Genomic DNA, 15,695 nt, shown 5'->3' on the forward strand with positions numbered 1-15,695 from the left:
TCCCGTGCATGGGGAGCAGGCAGGCATTGCTGCTGGGCCATGGCTTCTCTCCTCCCGCCCCGTATACCCCGGGCAGCCTCCTCTCACTGGGCACGTGAGGCATGGGCTCCGTGTGCTGGGCTGCTGCGCAGGGAAAGGAGGGGGCTGTGGTTCTGGGTGAGAACTGCCCCCCCCCCGACCATCTCCCACTGGCTCCCCCCACCCCTGGCCCTCTCTGAAGTCTGTGCACAGGGGCCTGTCCTGGGGCACCTCCACTCCTTAGGGCTGAAGCCCAGCCCAGTCCTGGTCCTGACCCACGTCAAGGGCACGGGCCAGGCATGGGCTCTGGAAACCCCCAGTGTGCCCTGGTCAGTCCCCGCCCCCAGCTCAGTACTGGTGTCGCGGCCGCAGGGAGCGGTGGAGGAAGACAATAGGGCTGCACATGCAAAGTGTGTCAACCTCAGCTTCCCCTTTTCCTGGAGTTCGGGGGCGGATGGAGGCAGTGAAGCTCCCTCCCCACGTCCTTAGCCCACAGCCAGCTTGCAGGGCCCTGGGAGCCTGAAAAGCCCCACCCTCCTCTGCCTAGTCTGTTCCTGGTGGCCAGCTGAGGCCCGGTGCGCCCAGGCCATGCGGGAGGCTGCCCCCTCCCCAGTCTGGTCAATCCAGAGTCCCTGGCACTGGTGTTACATTCACTGCCCCCTGCCTGTGTGATCCTCGTGCTGCCGGGTTCAGCCCTGAGCAGCCGCTGCACTGGGGCCCTGGAGGTTTGGGGAGCTGGGCGGGGGCTGGATGGCATTGTGGGCGCTCAGGAAGGCACAAGAGGCAGATTTGGTACCCAGGAGGCAGCTGTCTCTCCTCCTTCCTCCTGTTGGGCAGGGGCAGAGGCCTCAGCGGCTGAACTCTGCGCTCCCCATCCCAGGATCTGCCACACATCCAGCAGGGGGGCGGGGCTGCCTCAGTTTGGCTGGGGGCTGAGCAGTTCTGCACTGATCACATCATTAGGGTTCAGAGTCAACGCCCTGCTGGAAGGAATGGAGGGGTACCGGGGCTGGGTTGCAAGGCTCCCTCCCTGGCTGGGAGGGCTGGCCAGGCACATTCTGGGCCAGAGCTCTGCTCTAGATTTACCCGGCTACTCAATCCCATCCTGCCCAGCGCTTGCCTCCAGGCTGCACACGAGGCCTGATCCCCTGTAGGGGGAGGTCTGAGTGACCCTGTCTCGCCCTCTCCCGTCCCTGTCCCATCCTGTATGATCCCCACTGCTAGGCACCGAAACGTCCCTCCCAGACTCCCTTGTGCCGGGAGGCAGCTGCTGCTCTTGCGGTTCAGTGCAGAGCCACGCGACCGGTGCCGTGCAGTGGGGCCAGGGAGCTCTGCCGCCGCTGTGCCCAGGAGCGGGCAGGGTGGAGGAGAGAGCCTCTGGGCAGGGCTGGTGGGACAGTTCTGTGGGCTCCGGGGTGGGGGCCCTCTCCAGGCAGCGGCTGATGCTGGGGTGCGACTGTCCATCACCCCTTAGCCTGTGCTGTGTGTGGCTTGAGGCCGGGCCCTGGGGAACTGTGAGACCAGAGCTCCAGGGCTGAGCAGAGCGCTTGGAGCCTGACTTCCCCGCCTGGACGCCGCTTCCCTTGTCCCTTTGCGACTGTGGCAGCTCACAGTGGAGAAGCTGGTTCCCCAAACGCTCGCCCTGCCTTGCAAATTCCCGCTCTAGAGAGCAGCCAGCCCTGGTCCTGCGCGCGGCGCTGGCCACACGCCAGGGAGTGGCCCCCCCCCCTCCCGAGGCAAGACGTTCATTTCCTGTGCATTACTAGCCGAGGCAGGGCGGAGCAGCGGGGCTGGCTGGAGGAGTGCAGACGGCAGGGGCCGGGAAGGGGTTAAGCAGGTCGGAGCAGCCTGGCCCCTCGCCCCTGTGCTGACAGCCCTGGTGTTTCCGCAGCCTCGTGCAGGCTCAGGGCTGCCTGGACCGTGGTTTCCTCTCCTCTCCGGGAAGCCTGGGGCCAAGGCGCCCTGGCTGGCGCAGGCAGGACTCCCGTAATGGCTCCTTTCAGCAGCAGGCTGCGGCCAGCTCACAGCGCTGAATCGGGCCAGGCTGGCCCGCTGGAGTAGGCCCACCTGGAGCTGCGGGCCGTGCCCTCTGGTCTCCTGCTGCTCTGCGGGCCATGGAGGAGGAAGAGGAGGCCATAGGGTATCTGGACAAAATCCTGGAGGATGAAGAGGATTCAGAGCCAGGCACCCCCACCAGCCCAGGCCTGGGGTCTCCCTTCCTGGCCTCCGAGAAGGTGGGCACACATCCGCCTGAGGAGGAGGGGGGCACTGGGCTGGGCTGGGGGGGGCGTGTGTCTGGAGTCCTCCTCAGTGCCAGCTGTGTGTCATCTGCGCCTGTGGGTGGCGCCGGGGGCTCGTGGCACCTCTGTGGTGGGCGCTCGGCTCCGTAGCATTGAGCCCTAGCCTGGGGAGCTGCCCCAGTCACTGGGGTGTAGGTTGGGGGCAGAGGCAGTGAAGTATCCTCCTCTAATAGGGCCGTGGCGCCTGCCCCTCTGTCTCCTGCCGTCCCTGCCATGGCGGGGAGGAGGAGCACCTCCCAGTGCAGGAGCTTTCAGCGCACAAGCCGGGCAGAGCAGTGAGGTGTGTCTGGTGCTGAGGCTGGGGGGCAGGGCAGGGAGCCTGGGGGTGTCTGGTGCTGAGGCTGGGGGGCAGGGTGCCTGGGGGTGTCTGGTGCTGAGGGCAGGGAGCCTGGGGGTGCCTGGGGCCAAGGCTGGGGGGCAGGGCAGGGAGCCTGGGGGTGTCTGGTGCCGAGAGTGGAGGGCAGGGAGCCTGGGGGTGCCTGGGGCCGAGGATGGGGGGCAGGGCAGGGAGCCTGGCACAGTGACACCCATGCTCGTCCTGGCCTCCCTCGGAGGACAGCGATTAGGGCTCTGATGACTGGGGGAGGGGGGCAGATCCCATCCCTGGCTACAGGGCTGCCGTGCGGTACTAGCCCAGCCAAGCCCTGGTGCCAGTGGACCCGGCAGCCCCTCCCCTTGGCGGGGTGCGTTGGACGGGGCAAAGGGCCTGCAGCCTTGGCCTCTGTGGACGTGGGGCTGGGGCTGGGCGCTGGCTGAGGAGCTGGGGGTCTCTACGTATCCGGGTGGTAGTGTCTCCTCTTGCTGCCTGCTCCGGAAGGGCACTGAGCCAGCTCCTGCTCTGAGCCCCTGACTCTGCCATGGATGCACTGTGGCCTGGGGAATGTCCCCAGTGCTGGCTGCTGCCCTCGGTAAAGCAGGGCCAGAGCTGTTGGTCCCAGGGCCGGGGGCTCGCAGGCCCTGGACCTCCCTACGGAGCGGGGGCAGCCACCGCTCGCCATGCCACTTCTCCTCTGTCCTTCCTGTGCCCCCGAGGGGATGGCAGGGCCCAGTGCTCCAGGCCCTGCCTCCCTGGGCGGTCTGTTGGAGGTAGTGCCCTGGCCAGGCTTCCCATACAGGCTTCGTGGGGCAGGGCCTGTGCCGGTGCTGGAGCCCAGAGTCGAGGCTGGCACTTGCCTGCTCAGCCCTGGCATGGGCAGCGGGGCTGGCAGGCAGCCGAGCGGGGCTGGGGCTGCCCCGGAGAAGCAGGAAAGCCTGTGACTAATCAGTGGCTAAAAACCCACAAGAAACGGCTCTGGCCTCAGCCGGCTCTTGCCTTAAAGGCCCAGGGCTTGTCTGGGGCAGGGAGGGGCTGGGGGCGCTGGGCCAGGCAGGTGCAATGGGGCTTGCCCAGCTGGGAGACAGGCCTGGAAGAGGTGCCTGGCAGTGATCCAGGCCCATCCATTGGGGACTGATAATTTCTCCCCCTTCCCCCCCCCCCCCCCCGGGAGCTGGGTCACCCCGGCCGGAGGGAGCAGAGGGTGCTGCGTGGGGGGGGAGGAGTATCTGGCTATCAGCAAACGGAGCTTCCCCCTCACCAGCAGGGCAGCGAGGCTTGTGGCCCCCACCTCACAGAGCAGGGGAGCTGCCCTCCCCCATGGCCGGGGAGACGGTGTCAGGCCTGGGCCCTCTGAGGCGGGTTAGCGCTTCCTGCCCGTGGCTTCCAGTGGTGCCAGCCACGTCCTGTGGGTGTCACGACAGCAGCCGCTGGTGCCAGCCTGGGGCGGGGGGGCCCTGGTCCCCTCCATGGGCCCCTCTGCCTGCAGGGGAGTGACGGCTGAGGCAGGACAGCCTGGGAGTGGGCAAGCTGGCTCCTTGGTGCTCCTCTGGCACCAGGCTCTGCCATGCACCCCCCAGCCATGCCAGCCTTCCTGGTCCCGGCTGGGAGCCGCCGGCTGCACGGGAGCACCCCGAAGGCCGAACTCCTACGCGGCTGCTTCAGTGGGGCGCCTGCAGGGCACTGAATGGTGCCGAATGCTGGATCCAGCCGGGGGGGGGGGGGGGGAGTGGGGTGTCGCTGTCTCCTCACAGGCTGAGCTCAGGAAATCGCCAGTGTTGCAAACCCTCCAGCACCCTCCAGAGCAGCCCCTGCAGCAGCCCTGAGCCTGCCTCACACTGGGGCTAGACTATGTGCTGCAGGCCCCTCCCCACCCTCTGCAGAGGGGCAAAGAGCTGGGGGGCCCTGCGGATCTCTACGCATGTGGCATGCGGGGTAGGGAGCTGCTGACGGCAGGGCCGGGCTGAGATGCAGCCGCTTCTGCTTTGCATGTGGCTATGCACGGCATCGCTGCCAATCCAGATCAGACTGGTCCCACTGCCCCCCCGCGTTCGGCCGGGACACCAGGGTTAGTGCCTGGGAGCTGGTGGGAGGCTCCTCGGACTCTTCCCGCACAGGGTCTCGCCTGGAAAGTGGCACCTGTGGGGGCCCTGGCTTCATGCTGACAGGTGTGAACTGCACCGAGCCCCTGAGAAATCACTTGCCCAGCCTGGCTCTGCGTGGCCAGGGCAGCCCCAGGGCCCCCTTGGAGCCCGTGGGGGGGTGCCCTGCTCAGGCTCAGAGGCCTGGGGGGAGCCGGATCCTGGCTGAGGAGGCCGTGAGAGCGAGGCAGAGGGCGCTGGCCTGGGTGGAGCGTGGGGTGGGGGTGTGATGGAGGGCTGCCATGGGGACACTGCTGGGCGCTGTCTCACTCCTCCCGTGTATGGGCACAAACGGCCAGTTCTGTGTGTTCCCCTCCTTGCTGGCCTTTGCCATTTGCCCTGTTCAGTCCTGGGCCAACCAGGAGGATCCCGATGCCCAGAGAGCCCTCTGGGCATGGCCCCGGCCCACCCCTCACCGCCCCAGGCTGGGAGGCTCCAGCCACGGATAAGGACATGGTAGCTGCTGGCTTTTGCCTCAGGTTCCTGGTCTGGTGCTGTCCCCAGGGCCTGGGGGCACGCAGGGCTGCTGAAGCCGGGAGGCTGGCCACCAGAAGCTGCCCTGGGGTAGCCCGGCTCCTGTGTTGAGAGGCACTCCCACCCCTCGGCCAGTGGACCGGGCACAGGGCGAGTGCGGGGGGTGGGAAGAGGACGGGAGCCCAGCTGGAACGCTGGCCCGGGCGTCAGCGGAGGGAGCCCGGGGAAGGGAGAGGGTGGTGCTGGTACATGCCCAAGGGGGGCAGGGCTCAGTGAGCCACTGGCAGCTGGCCCAGACCCGGCAATGAGCATTACATACCTGGCTGCTATGGGCCTCGCCCTGTGAGAGGCCTGTGGGGGAGACCGCAGGAGCCCCGGCAACGGAGCTGGGACCCTGCCAGCTGGGGAGGAGGGAGGGCAGCAAAGCCAGCTCTGCCCAGGGCTTCCCACCCCGCCCAAGGCTGACGCTGCTCCGCTGGCACCAGGCTCTGCCAGGCACCTCCCTGGCCATGCCAGCCTCCCTCCCTCTGGAGAGCCCCTCCCCTGGGAGCAGATCCTGGGGGTTCCCCTTGCAGCGCCTAGATCCTGACGTCCCTTGTTGTCATGCAGGGCGAGCGGGATGCCGGGAAGGGGCTGGAGATGCGGAAGTTGGTGCTCTCGGGCTTCCTGGCCAGTGAGGAGATCTACATCAACCAGCTGGAGGCGCTGCTGCTGGTGAGTACGGCCCAGCGGGCGCCCGGCCCCTCTGCCAGGGCTAGTCCCCGGCACTGAGCCCTGTGCTTCCGGGCACGAGGCCATGCCCTCCCGGGGTCTCTCCCTGTCCCCCTCAAGCAGTGCCGGGCTCCCCTCTCCCCGGCCGCAGCAGGTTCTGCAGGCGGGAATCCCTAGGGGAAGCAGGCATTAGGCTGGCTGGAGACCTGCCCCCAGCTCCCTTCAGAACAGGGAGCATCCCGGCTGGGGGATGCGTCTCTAACGTTAGCCCCACTCGCAATGGGAGCCAGCCCGGGCAGCCTGTCCCGCCCCTCGTGGGCAGCAGGGTGGGCCGCTGGGGGTGCCGCTGCCTCGGGGGTGGGGAACCAGAGTCCCAGCAGCAGCACAAGGTGGAGAAGGAAGAGTCCCTCCGAGGCTGGGGTGGGTGTGGGTCTCTGTCCCCTCCTGGCTGCTGGGGTCAGAGCTGCTAATGCAAACGCGTCCTGCCCGCCCCCGTGCCAGGGACCGGGACGCCTGGCCAGGCATGTAACTCCTGCGTCTGGGGGATGGGGGCTGACCCATAGGTGCCCGTTCCCCACCGCCCCCTGCAGGGCGAGGGCTGACGTACGCTGGGGCACGTCTTCGTGGGCAGCCAGACGTCTCTCCACGTCGCACCCTGTGCCAGGCCTGGCCGTCCCTTTCCTGGGCCCTCCTGCACCTCCTGGTGGCACTGCCCTGGCACCCGGTCCTTCCTCTGTGAGCCCGCCGCCCTCGTGTTGCGCAATGCACAGGGCTGGCAGGGTCCCGCCTTCCCCTTCCTGGTGGAATAGGGAAGTCTGTGCGGACACGCAAACCGAAACTGCCGTCTGCAGCCCCTGCACGGCACGGCGCAGGCAGCGCCCCAGCGCCGGAGCGGGGGACTCGAGCCCCCTTCTCCTGCTCCCAGCCGTGTCCACACCAGCCTTGGCTAGAAAGGGGCCCTGCAGATCTGTGAGAGGAGGGGTGGCTGGATCCTGACCCAACATCCCCTGGTAGCCCAGCCCTGGACTCCCCCCACCGAATCTGCCGGTGCCCCTCACTCCCGACCTGCAGCCCCCCTTGCTGTTCCAGCCCGAGGAGTTTCCTGCTCTGAGATTGCCCATTGCGTGGCTGTTCCCCCATCCCAGGGAACATGGGGCTTGACCCTGGCAAGCTCCTCACCCAGCTTGACCCAAACTTGCAGGCAAGTGCCAGAACTGAACATTGACCCCTTGTTTCCCACAGGGGGCGGCCTCCCAGCATGCAACACCCCAGCTGGAGCAGGCTGCGCTGCATGCTGGGACCTGTAGTTCCCAGGGGCTGCCCCCATCCCGCCATGAGAAGGACGGCTCTCAGCTGTCCCACGTCATGCCAGTCAGGGGGCCCTTGAGCTCCTGTCTGTGGCTTTGCTCCGGCCCCCTTGGCAGGCACCGAGCCTGGCCTGTCTCTCTGGCAGGTTCCTGCTCTAATGCTGGCTTCCCCTGCTCGCCGCAGCCCATGAAGCCGCTGAAGGCCACGGCCACCACCTCCCAGCCTGTCCTCACCATCCAGCAGATCGAGACCATCTTCTACAAGATCCAGGACATCTACGAGATCCACAAGGAGTTCTACGACAGCCTCTGCCCCAAGGTGCAGCAGTGGGACAGCAAGGTCACCCTGGGGCACCTCTTCCAGAAGCTGGTAAGCTCTGCTCCCCTGCAGGTGGCTGGGCAGGGCTGGGATCTAGGGCGTGGGCAGGGCTTGTCTTCTAGCTCCTCGCCCATAGAGACCCTGCCCAGAGAAGGGAGGGATTGAGCTGAGTCCAGGGTGTTCTTCCCAGATGCGAGCCTAGGCAGAGCTCTGTGTGGGGCAGCCCTGGGGTGGGCTGGCTGGGGGTGGCCCAGGGGGCTGCAGGCCCCACGCAGTGTGCAGTCTCCCCTCCCGCTCACTGTTCCCTGGTGCCGGGGAGCCGAGTGGGGCTGTGGGCTCTGGCTGGGCCGTCCCAGCGCACTTTGGAAGAACAGGGAGCAGGCTTTGGGAGTCTCTGGAGCAGGAGCAGGTGGCTGCAAACCCCTCTGGGTGGGGGTCTGGGCCCCGCTGAGCCAGGTGGCTGTTGCGACAGCTCACCCCAGGTTGGGCCATGCGCAGGATGCAGTCGCTGCTCTGATCCCAAGCGGGCTCGCACCCTGGGTGTGCTCGGCTAGCAGGCCCGCCGAGCGATGGCTTGGGACACTCTCCCTCTGGTCTGTCTCCTTCCAGCACCCCGGTGATGGGCAAAGCCCCCTGAGCTTGGAGATGAGCAGGGCTGGGTTATGGCAATCCAGGCTCCTTGTGGCTCCACCCCTCGTTTGGCACCGCACAGAGCCCATGTCCAGAGAACAACAGGTCTCCTTGGTTCCCCGGGAGGGGGGGGGGGGCGGAGTGGGCACTGGACCCTCTCCTGTCACACGGAGCCTCGGTCAGGAGCTGGTGGGGGTCCCAGGCCAGTGGAGTTTGGAGTTACCAGCATTGCTGTGTCGGTTACACTGGCAGCGGGGGAGTACTTCCCTCTTCAGAGCTGGTGGTGCAGGCTCTCTGCAGACTCAGGCAGGTGTCGCTGTGTCAGTTACACGGGACTCACGGGTCCCGCCTTACTTCCTGACTGCAAAGGGCTAGGAACTGATTTCTCTGCTTGCTGAGAGGCCTGGCTTCCGGAGCTGGGGCCTGGGAAGCTGTGCCTTAATCTGCTCTGACTGGCTGCTGCTAGGTAGCTGGCACGGCTGTGTGGTGGGAGGGCTGCCGGGCCCTGGCACAGGGGGAGGGCTGTGCAGAGGCTCCTGGGAAGCAGCCGTAGCTCAGGGGCTGATTGCTCCAGGTTCTCCTGTTTGCTTTGTAGGTTCACGCAGCAGCGAGCGCCTGTTCTCAGGCTGGCAGGTGCGCCAGGGGTTGGTTTGTTAGTGGCTGTGCTGAGAAAGCTCCCTTCTACCTGGGCCCGCTGGGCCCCGTCCCGTGGGGAGCCCCCTGTACCAGCTGCTGTGGGGAGGGGCTGGGAGAGGCTGGGGGCCGTGCTTGGCAGCCGGTGGCATGTCTGTGGGCAGTGGGGATGACACTCACCCTGCTGCTGCCCGAGTCCATCTGCTGTGCTCCAGACCAGGCCTGAGGCCTGCCCCACTGTCCTCCCCAAGCCTCCAACTCTGGCTGGCTCCTGGCAATCGGCTCTCGCCCAGCACTGCCTGGGCACCTCCCAGGTCCCTGTGCCCACAGCAGGGGCTGGTGGGCGTGAGTGTCTCCTGCAGGCTCCTCTGGGGGCCCCGGGAGTCAGTGGCCTCCCCAAAGCAGCCAGGCTGGGGAGAGGAGCAGCCTAGGGAGGGGTAGCCGGGCACACATGGAGCCTGCTGCTTCTGCCCACCCCAGCCGGCCAGGCCGCACCTGGGGTCCTGTTAGAGCGCCCGGCTGGGCGCCCCTTCTCCCCGCCCAGGGCAGCGTGCTGGGTGTCGGGGCCAGGAGGAGCTCGCCCGCCCCAGCTGGGCAGGCATGTGAGAGGGGCCAGCCGAGCGTCCTGCCCGTTAACCAGCGCTGCCTGCTCAGGTTGCTATGGAAACTGCTGAAGACCAAGTTCAGAGGAGACGGCCCCATCCCAGGCGCGTCCTGCCAGGTCTTGTGGGTAATTCCCCTCCTCCGCTCGCCCCCAGGCCAGCCAGCTGGGCGTGTATAAAGCCTTCGTGGATAACTACAAGGTCGCGCTGGAGACCGCGGAGAAATGCAGTCAGAGCAACAACCAGTTCCAGAAGATCTCGGAGGTGAGCGGGGCGGGGCTCCCCGGCCCCGGGGGGGGGTTGCTGGCAGCCTCTGGCGCAGCGCCCGGCCCCGCTTGCTGGGTGGCGGCGTGGTGCAGGGCTCGCGCGGCACCCAACGGCTCCCAGGGGCAGGACCCAGCCGTGAGCAGAGCAAGGGGCAAGGATGGAGCATGTGCCCTGCAGGTAGGGTGACCACGTGTCCCAACTTGATAGGGACAGTCCCGAAATTTGGGGCTTTGTCTCATATGGGCGCCTATTACCCCCCCCAATCCCTCAACCCTGTCCCGATTTTTCACACTTGCTGTTTGGTCACCCTACCTGCAGGCTCTGGGCAGAGAGCTCCGCGGGGGTCAGGTTGGAGTCCCTCCCCTGCCCGCTGGGTTGGGGAGCTCACTGGCCCACGCGTGCAGAGAACTGACTGGCTCAGTGGCATGAGGCACCCACTGCCATAGCAACAGCTTGCGGGCACTCGGGCAGGTGTCCCTGGAGAGCAGCTCCCTGGGCCAATGCCAGGCCGCACACGGCAACGTCTGGGCCCGCTGGGCATTCTCGGGGCATAGCGACGGGCCTGAGCTGCTCCCAGCCTGAGCTTTGGGGTTGGGGGCTCCCTCCTGCAGCCCCTCGGAGCTCTGAATGGGGGACGAGCTCTCCCTTGTCTGGGCCGGCTCTGCACTCTGCTGGGGCCATCCTTGGAGGAGCTGGGCTGGCTCCAATGTCTGTTCCCAGCGCAGGTGCACTCCGGCTGGGGGTGGAGTGGTGGGAGCCTGTGGGCAACGGCCTTTCCCATTGCTGGGCTTCACTGAGACGTGGCTCGGACCCACTTGGTTCTGGCAGACCCGGCCCCCTGCCCGCCAAGCCTGGCGCAGTCGTGTGAGTGACCTGCCCACTCCCCCGCAGCACTTGCCAGCGGATGTGGTGCCCCCTCCGTGTCTCATGCGAATGGCAGACCCTGGCAGTGTCCCGACCTGCCGAGTCCTGGCTCCCTGTGCTCCCGGAGGCTGGGCAGGGCGCAGGGCTGTTCCTTGCTGTGTCCGGGCCGTAGGGCTCAGGTCTTGGCTGATAGATCCAGGCCCTCCAGCTCCTGGCTAGGAGGTGTGATTTCCAGTGTCGCTCCCAGTGTGGAACTGGATTTGAACCCTGAACTCCTCCTGCACGGGGCAGGACTGGGCCGCTGCAGTGCATTCTGGGGGAGTCTTTCATTATTTCCTCTGGCACTCGCTGTCTCACCCTGGGGTGCATCGTGCATGTACTTGGGGTGCAGCGGGACCCCCATGCAGGGTGGGGAGCAGCCCTGCTCCCGCTGTTCCCCCTCTGCCTTGGCCTTCCCTGGAGCTACAGCGGCGCTGGGGGCCCGGCTGACCTGGGCCAGCGCTGGCTACCACTTGAGGGATCTGGCTCTGTTGTAGCATCCAGCAGCGCGGGGCCGGAGCAGGAGCTGCCCTGGGGGCACCTCTGGCCTGCATGTGCCTGAGCCCGAGGTGGTTGGCAGGGGGTTCCGTTGTGCCCCAGAGCAGAGGCAGCTGGACCAGGCACCTACCCAGAACCCCGGCCCTGCAAGTCCCCATCCTCCCAGGCTGCTGCTCCAAGCCTCCTAACGAGCCTCTCTCCCGTGGGCAGGAGCTGAAAGTGAAGGGCCCCAAGGACTCCAAGGAGAACCACACCTCTGTCACCATGGAAGGTACGTGCATGCGTTGTGGGGAGGGGGCTCTCCGTCTTTGTCTGCGGCCCTGAACGCATGCATTATTGATCCGCTCGCACGCGGGAGCGGAAAGCCCTTTGTGTGCCCGTGCGCGGCGCCGGTGCTCCCCTCGTTAGGATGCTAGCGTCGTCTGGCAGCCCCCCGCCCCCTCCCCTCCCCCTGCTTCGCTGAGGTGCTGATGCCGGGCTGCAGCCGGGCTGAGCTGCCGAGGGGAGGCAGGGAGCCGGTCACAATGGCCGTGCGGAGCCGGGGCTGCCATGGAGATCCTCCTCATTGTCCGGCTCTGCTGTAACTGCACCTATGGTGAGTCGGGGCGTGGGGCAGAGCCGCTGGGGGCGCCGTGACTCCGAGGGGGAATTTGGCCTGGCTTCTGCAGGGTTCCGCCCACCTTGGACAGACAGGCAGCCCGGTCGGGGGTGTTCTCGGCGCGTGTCGCCCCTGGGGATCTGTGCTGGGGGGTTTCTCCCTCTGGCGCCGTGCTCTGCTGCCTGAAGTTGGTAGTTTCTTTGTTCTGGGCGGTGAAGGGCCGCGTTGATTGTGCTCCACCAGGGCACGTGCAGCCTTGTTCCCGGGAGCGGCAGCAGCTAGGGGAGGGGAGGATGGGGTGCACCTGGGGGTGTCGGGGAGAAGCCAGAACCCCTCGGTCAGGCGTGTGAAATCATCACTGAGCCCAAGGGGCTGGCGAGGTGGAGGGCAGAGGGAAGGAGTTGGGGAGGGTCCCATGGCGCCCTGGCACAGCGGGGTGGGTCTGTGCCAGGCTGGGCAGGTCCCATTGTCTTGGCTTGGGCTGTCCCAGCCAGCATGTGCTCATGAAACGCTCAGTGAACGTCTGACCTTCGCGTGGGGCTAGTGCCGAGCGGGGCTGGCAGTGGGGGCTCTGAGTCCGGGGGGGCGTGGTACCTGTCCCACTCCCCAGTGCCTGCTCCTGGTTGGGATCTGGCTCCTGCCTGGCCTGGTGCTCTTTTCTTTTGGTGGTGGACACAGTACACACCCCTCCCTGATCACCTCCAATGGAGGGGCTGCCTCACCGTGACAACAGGCGGGTCCATTGTTGCTGCTGAGCTGCGGGAGGCTGGGAGGGGAGCGGCTGGGCCAGCGGGGGCTTTAATGTGCCAGCCCTGGGCTCGGCATGTTGCGAGTCCAGGGGAGACGAGCCGCTCGCCCCCAGCTCTTAGCCCCCATTTCCCCCAGCCAGTGGGTGCCATGGGGGGGGGAGGGGGCGCCTCGCTGCCTGTGTGCATTACATCTTCCCCACACCCCACTGTGCTTGGGCTTCCTGCTGTTGGAGAGGTGGGGGCACAGCTGCCTGGGAGGGCCAGCACCTCATTACACCTCCCTCTGCAGAGGTCACGCTCACCTGGCGTGGAGTCCTTGTCCCAGGGCCGGGAGCAGCCCCAGCCCCGAGCCCCCCAGCCCTGCTGGCCAGTCAGGTGTCCACGTCCTAGTGCCTCAGGAAAGGGGAGCAGGTTTCCTTCTCCTCGGGCAGCTCCGAGCGTGTTCTCCACGTGCTCTGGGCCGGGGGAAGTGGGTTGTGGGGAAGGGAGAATGCAGTTGCATCTGCTCAGGGTATAAATAGACTGGGGAGTCATGCAAGTCACCTGCCGGGCTGTGCTGGGAAGGGGCCGGGAGGGGTTTGTGGGAGTTGCGTGCGCACATCCCTTCTAAGAGTGAAATGCACAAGGGCTTGGAGCCCTCCAGGGCCCTCACATGGTGTGGGGAGGATCAGGCTCTTGAGAGGCTCTCCAGTGAACGCTGAGCCCCAAGGGGGTGTGCAGGTTGCAGGGGCAGGTCCCCGCCTCCCCCTTAGGGGTTGGGTCGTAACTCAGGGGCAGCAGCTGCCTGCACCGTCCCATTCTGTCCGGAAACGGCTGAGGTCCCAGTGCAACCAGCCACGTCCTGGCTCGTGGGAGCAGTGCACAGAGCTCTCCTGTTCCCACGAGCCAGCACGCCACTGGTAACAGCGGGAACTCTGCCAGGTCGGTCAGTTCCCCCCCTGGTTCCAGTGGGTCTCGGGGAGGGAACCGGAGTGGCTGGTGCGGGAGCTCTGGGGCCAGTGCGGTAACCGGGTGAAAGGACCTGGAACTCCCAGAGGTGGTGTGGATTTGGGGCCATAGAGTGCCCGGGGCAGCACGTCTCTGGGTGGTTTCTCAGCTCCAGGGAGAACACGACTGTTGTGAAAAAGGCCCAGGTTCCCCTGGCTGAGTTTGGCAGCCAGACCAGTCCAAGGCTTGCTCTGTGCTCGGGACGTGGCTGGCACGGCTCCGTGGGTTCGGGGGCGGCGGGGCTGAGCTGGGACAAGGTCTGCATGTGGAGAGCGAAGCGGGCTGAAAAAGGGGAACCTGACGCGGCTGTGCCACTGGCCAAGTGGGAGAAGCGAGAACGGGAAGCAGGCTGGGCTCTCACAGCGCCTAGCCCTGGTGGTGGCGTTCCCTGGTAATACAGGCAAAGCCAGCGTGGGTACCCTCCCAGTCCCTTGCTGCAGCCCCTGGCACGGGGTGGAGTGACACAGCAGGGGCTGCGGGGTCAGCACTGAGGTGCGCTGGCAGATCAGCGTGCGGAAAGCTCACGGCCCTGGGCTGAGCTGTGTCTGATTCGAGCTTCCCACAGATCCCAGGCCCCGCACCACGTTCCCAGCCGGTGGCACCGGGAATTCCGGCCTGCCAGGGAATCAAAACTATGTGGGGCACAGAGTGCCGCCTGGCCCCTGGGACCCACGCGGAGACTGAACCCATCTGTGGGTGTGCTGCAGACACGCGTGGCCGTCTGAGCAAGGCACCGGGGTGGGCTGTGACTGGCTGGGCTGGGGGCTCGGCAGAGCTTGGAGCTGCTGATGGTTGGAGACCCCGTGTGTGGATGGGGAGGAGCTGTCCAGCGAGGGGCTGGGGTGGGGCTGAGCCAGGGGCAGCACCTTTCTGATGCTGGCACCTCTCCCCACAGCGCTGCTGTACAAGCCCATCGACCGTGTGACACGGAGCACCCTGGTACTGCATGTGAGTATGGCTCCGGCTCGCCCCTGCCACTTCCTGCCAGCCCCACCCACCGGGGTCCTGGCGTGGGGTCATGCCCTGGCAGCGGCAGGGGAACACACGCCAAGGCCCCCCTTGGCATCGCCCCAGCTCTCAGGTGGGCACCTGTGCCAGGCTGTGCTCGTGTCCTGCTTCCTCCACTGCCCCCATCCTTCCCTCCGTCCCTGCTGGGGGCACTGCCCGAGATGGGGGGGGGGGGGTCCTTGCACCCTGCGGGGGAGGGAGCAGGAAGCTGTGGCGGATTAACCCCTTGTGGCCTTGCTCCAAGCTCCTAATGCGGCCCTGCTTGCTGCTGGGTCTCTAGGCAGTGAGCTCTGGCTAGGGGCCCAGTGCGGCCCTAGCCGCTAACCCGCCGCGGGGGGGCTCACTGGCTCTGCCTTGGCTTGCTCACCGTCACCCCCTCCGTTCCAGGACCTTCTCAAACACACGCCGGCCGACCACCCCGACTACCCGCTGCTGCAGGATGCCCTCCGCATCTCCCAGAACTTCCTGTCCAGCATCAATGAGGACATCGACCCGCGGAGGACGGCAGTCACCACTCCGAAGGGGGAGGTGAGGCAGGGCTGCCGGGGGGAGCTGCCCTCACTCCCAGCTGGAACAGAGGCCGGCTGGGGGAGACGGGCGTGGCCCATGGAGGAGTGGGGAGATGTGCTTCCCCCCATGTGGAGGGGCAGCTGCACCATGGTATGCCGGGCTGTGAGCAGGGGCCCGATCCCCGAGCAGGGCCGCCCTCTGGGGCTGGGGCTTGAGGGACCAATTACTGGGGGAGGGGAGGCTGGGAGGGTTTTGCTACCCCCCCCCCTCCCCGGTGTGGTACAGGAACCCCTCTGGGACCCATTAAGGTGGTGACGTGGCTGGGGTGGGGGGGTTTCACCAGCTAATGGTATGATCCGTTAGCCCCCCCCACCTAGCCGTGCCCATTGGGGCCCTCAGTGTCTGGAGCGGGGGAGCCTTCCCACTGCAGCAATGGGGCTGGTTCCTGGCTTCAGCCTGCCCTTGCTGGATCTGGGCTGCCCTGCATCCCTGCCCTGCTGGGGAAATCCTGGGCTCTCAGCTGGCTCTTGGGAAGAGACCCTTCAGCTGCAGCCCATATCCGGGGTCCGGTGCTGCTCTTCTCTCTGGCCCGAGCCCAGCCAGCCCCCCAGGGCCCCTCCTTGGGGCTCCGTCTCTCTCCAGGCCAGCCGGGTTTTGTCTCAGACACACTAGACATGAGTGGTTGAAGCCAGGGCTGCTTCCTCCATGGAGCTCGGAGGCCTGGCTG

At 66.8% G+C, this 15,695-nt stretch overlaps 1 protein-coding gene across 2 annotated transcripts in view; it reads left to right on the forward strand.

Moving 5' to 3' along the window:
• ABR (ABR activator of RhoGEF and GTPase) overlaps positions 1 to 15,695 on the forward strand; it is a 95,062-nt gene that overhangs the window by 47,554 nt on the left and 31,813 nt on the right. The window contains exons 4-9 of one of the 2 annotated variants that reach the window (XM_065418078.1): positions 5,856 to 5,960; positions 7,449 to 7,634; positions 9,605 to 9,712; positions 11,327 to 11,387; positions 14,346 to 14,398; positions 14,846 to 14,986. In XM_065418078.1, the coding sequence (XP_065274150.1) occupies positions 5,856 to 5,960; positions 7,449 to 7,634; positions 9,605 to 9,712; positions 11,327 to 11,387; positions 14,346 to 14,398; positions 14,846 to 14,986 (654 nt within the window). The remainder of the gene's footprint in view (positions 1 to 5,855; positions 5,961 to 7,448; positions 7,635 to 9,604; positions 9,713 to 11,326; positions 11,388 to 14,345; positions 14,399 to 14,845; positions 14,987 to 15,695) is intronic. The other variant, XM_065418079.1, reaches the window with a different exon arrangement.

This window comes from Emys orbicularis, chromosome 17, assembly GCF_028017835.1.
Source record: "Emys orbicularis isolate rEmyOrb1 chromosome 17, rEmyOrb1.hap1, whole genome shotgun sequence".
Lineage (NCBI taxonomy): Eukaryota > Metazoa > Chordata > Testudines > Emydidae > Emys > Emys orbicularis.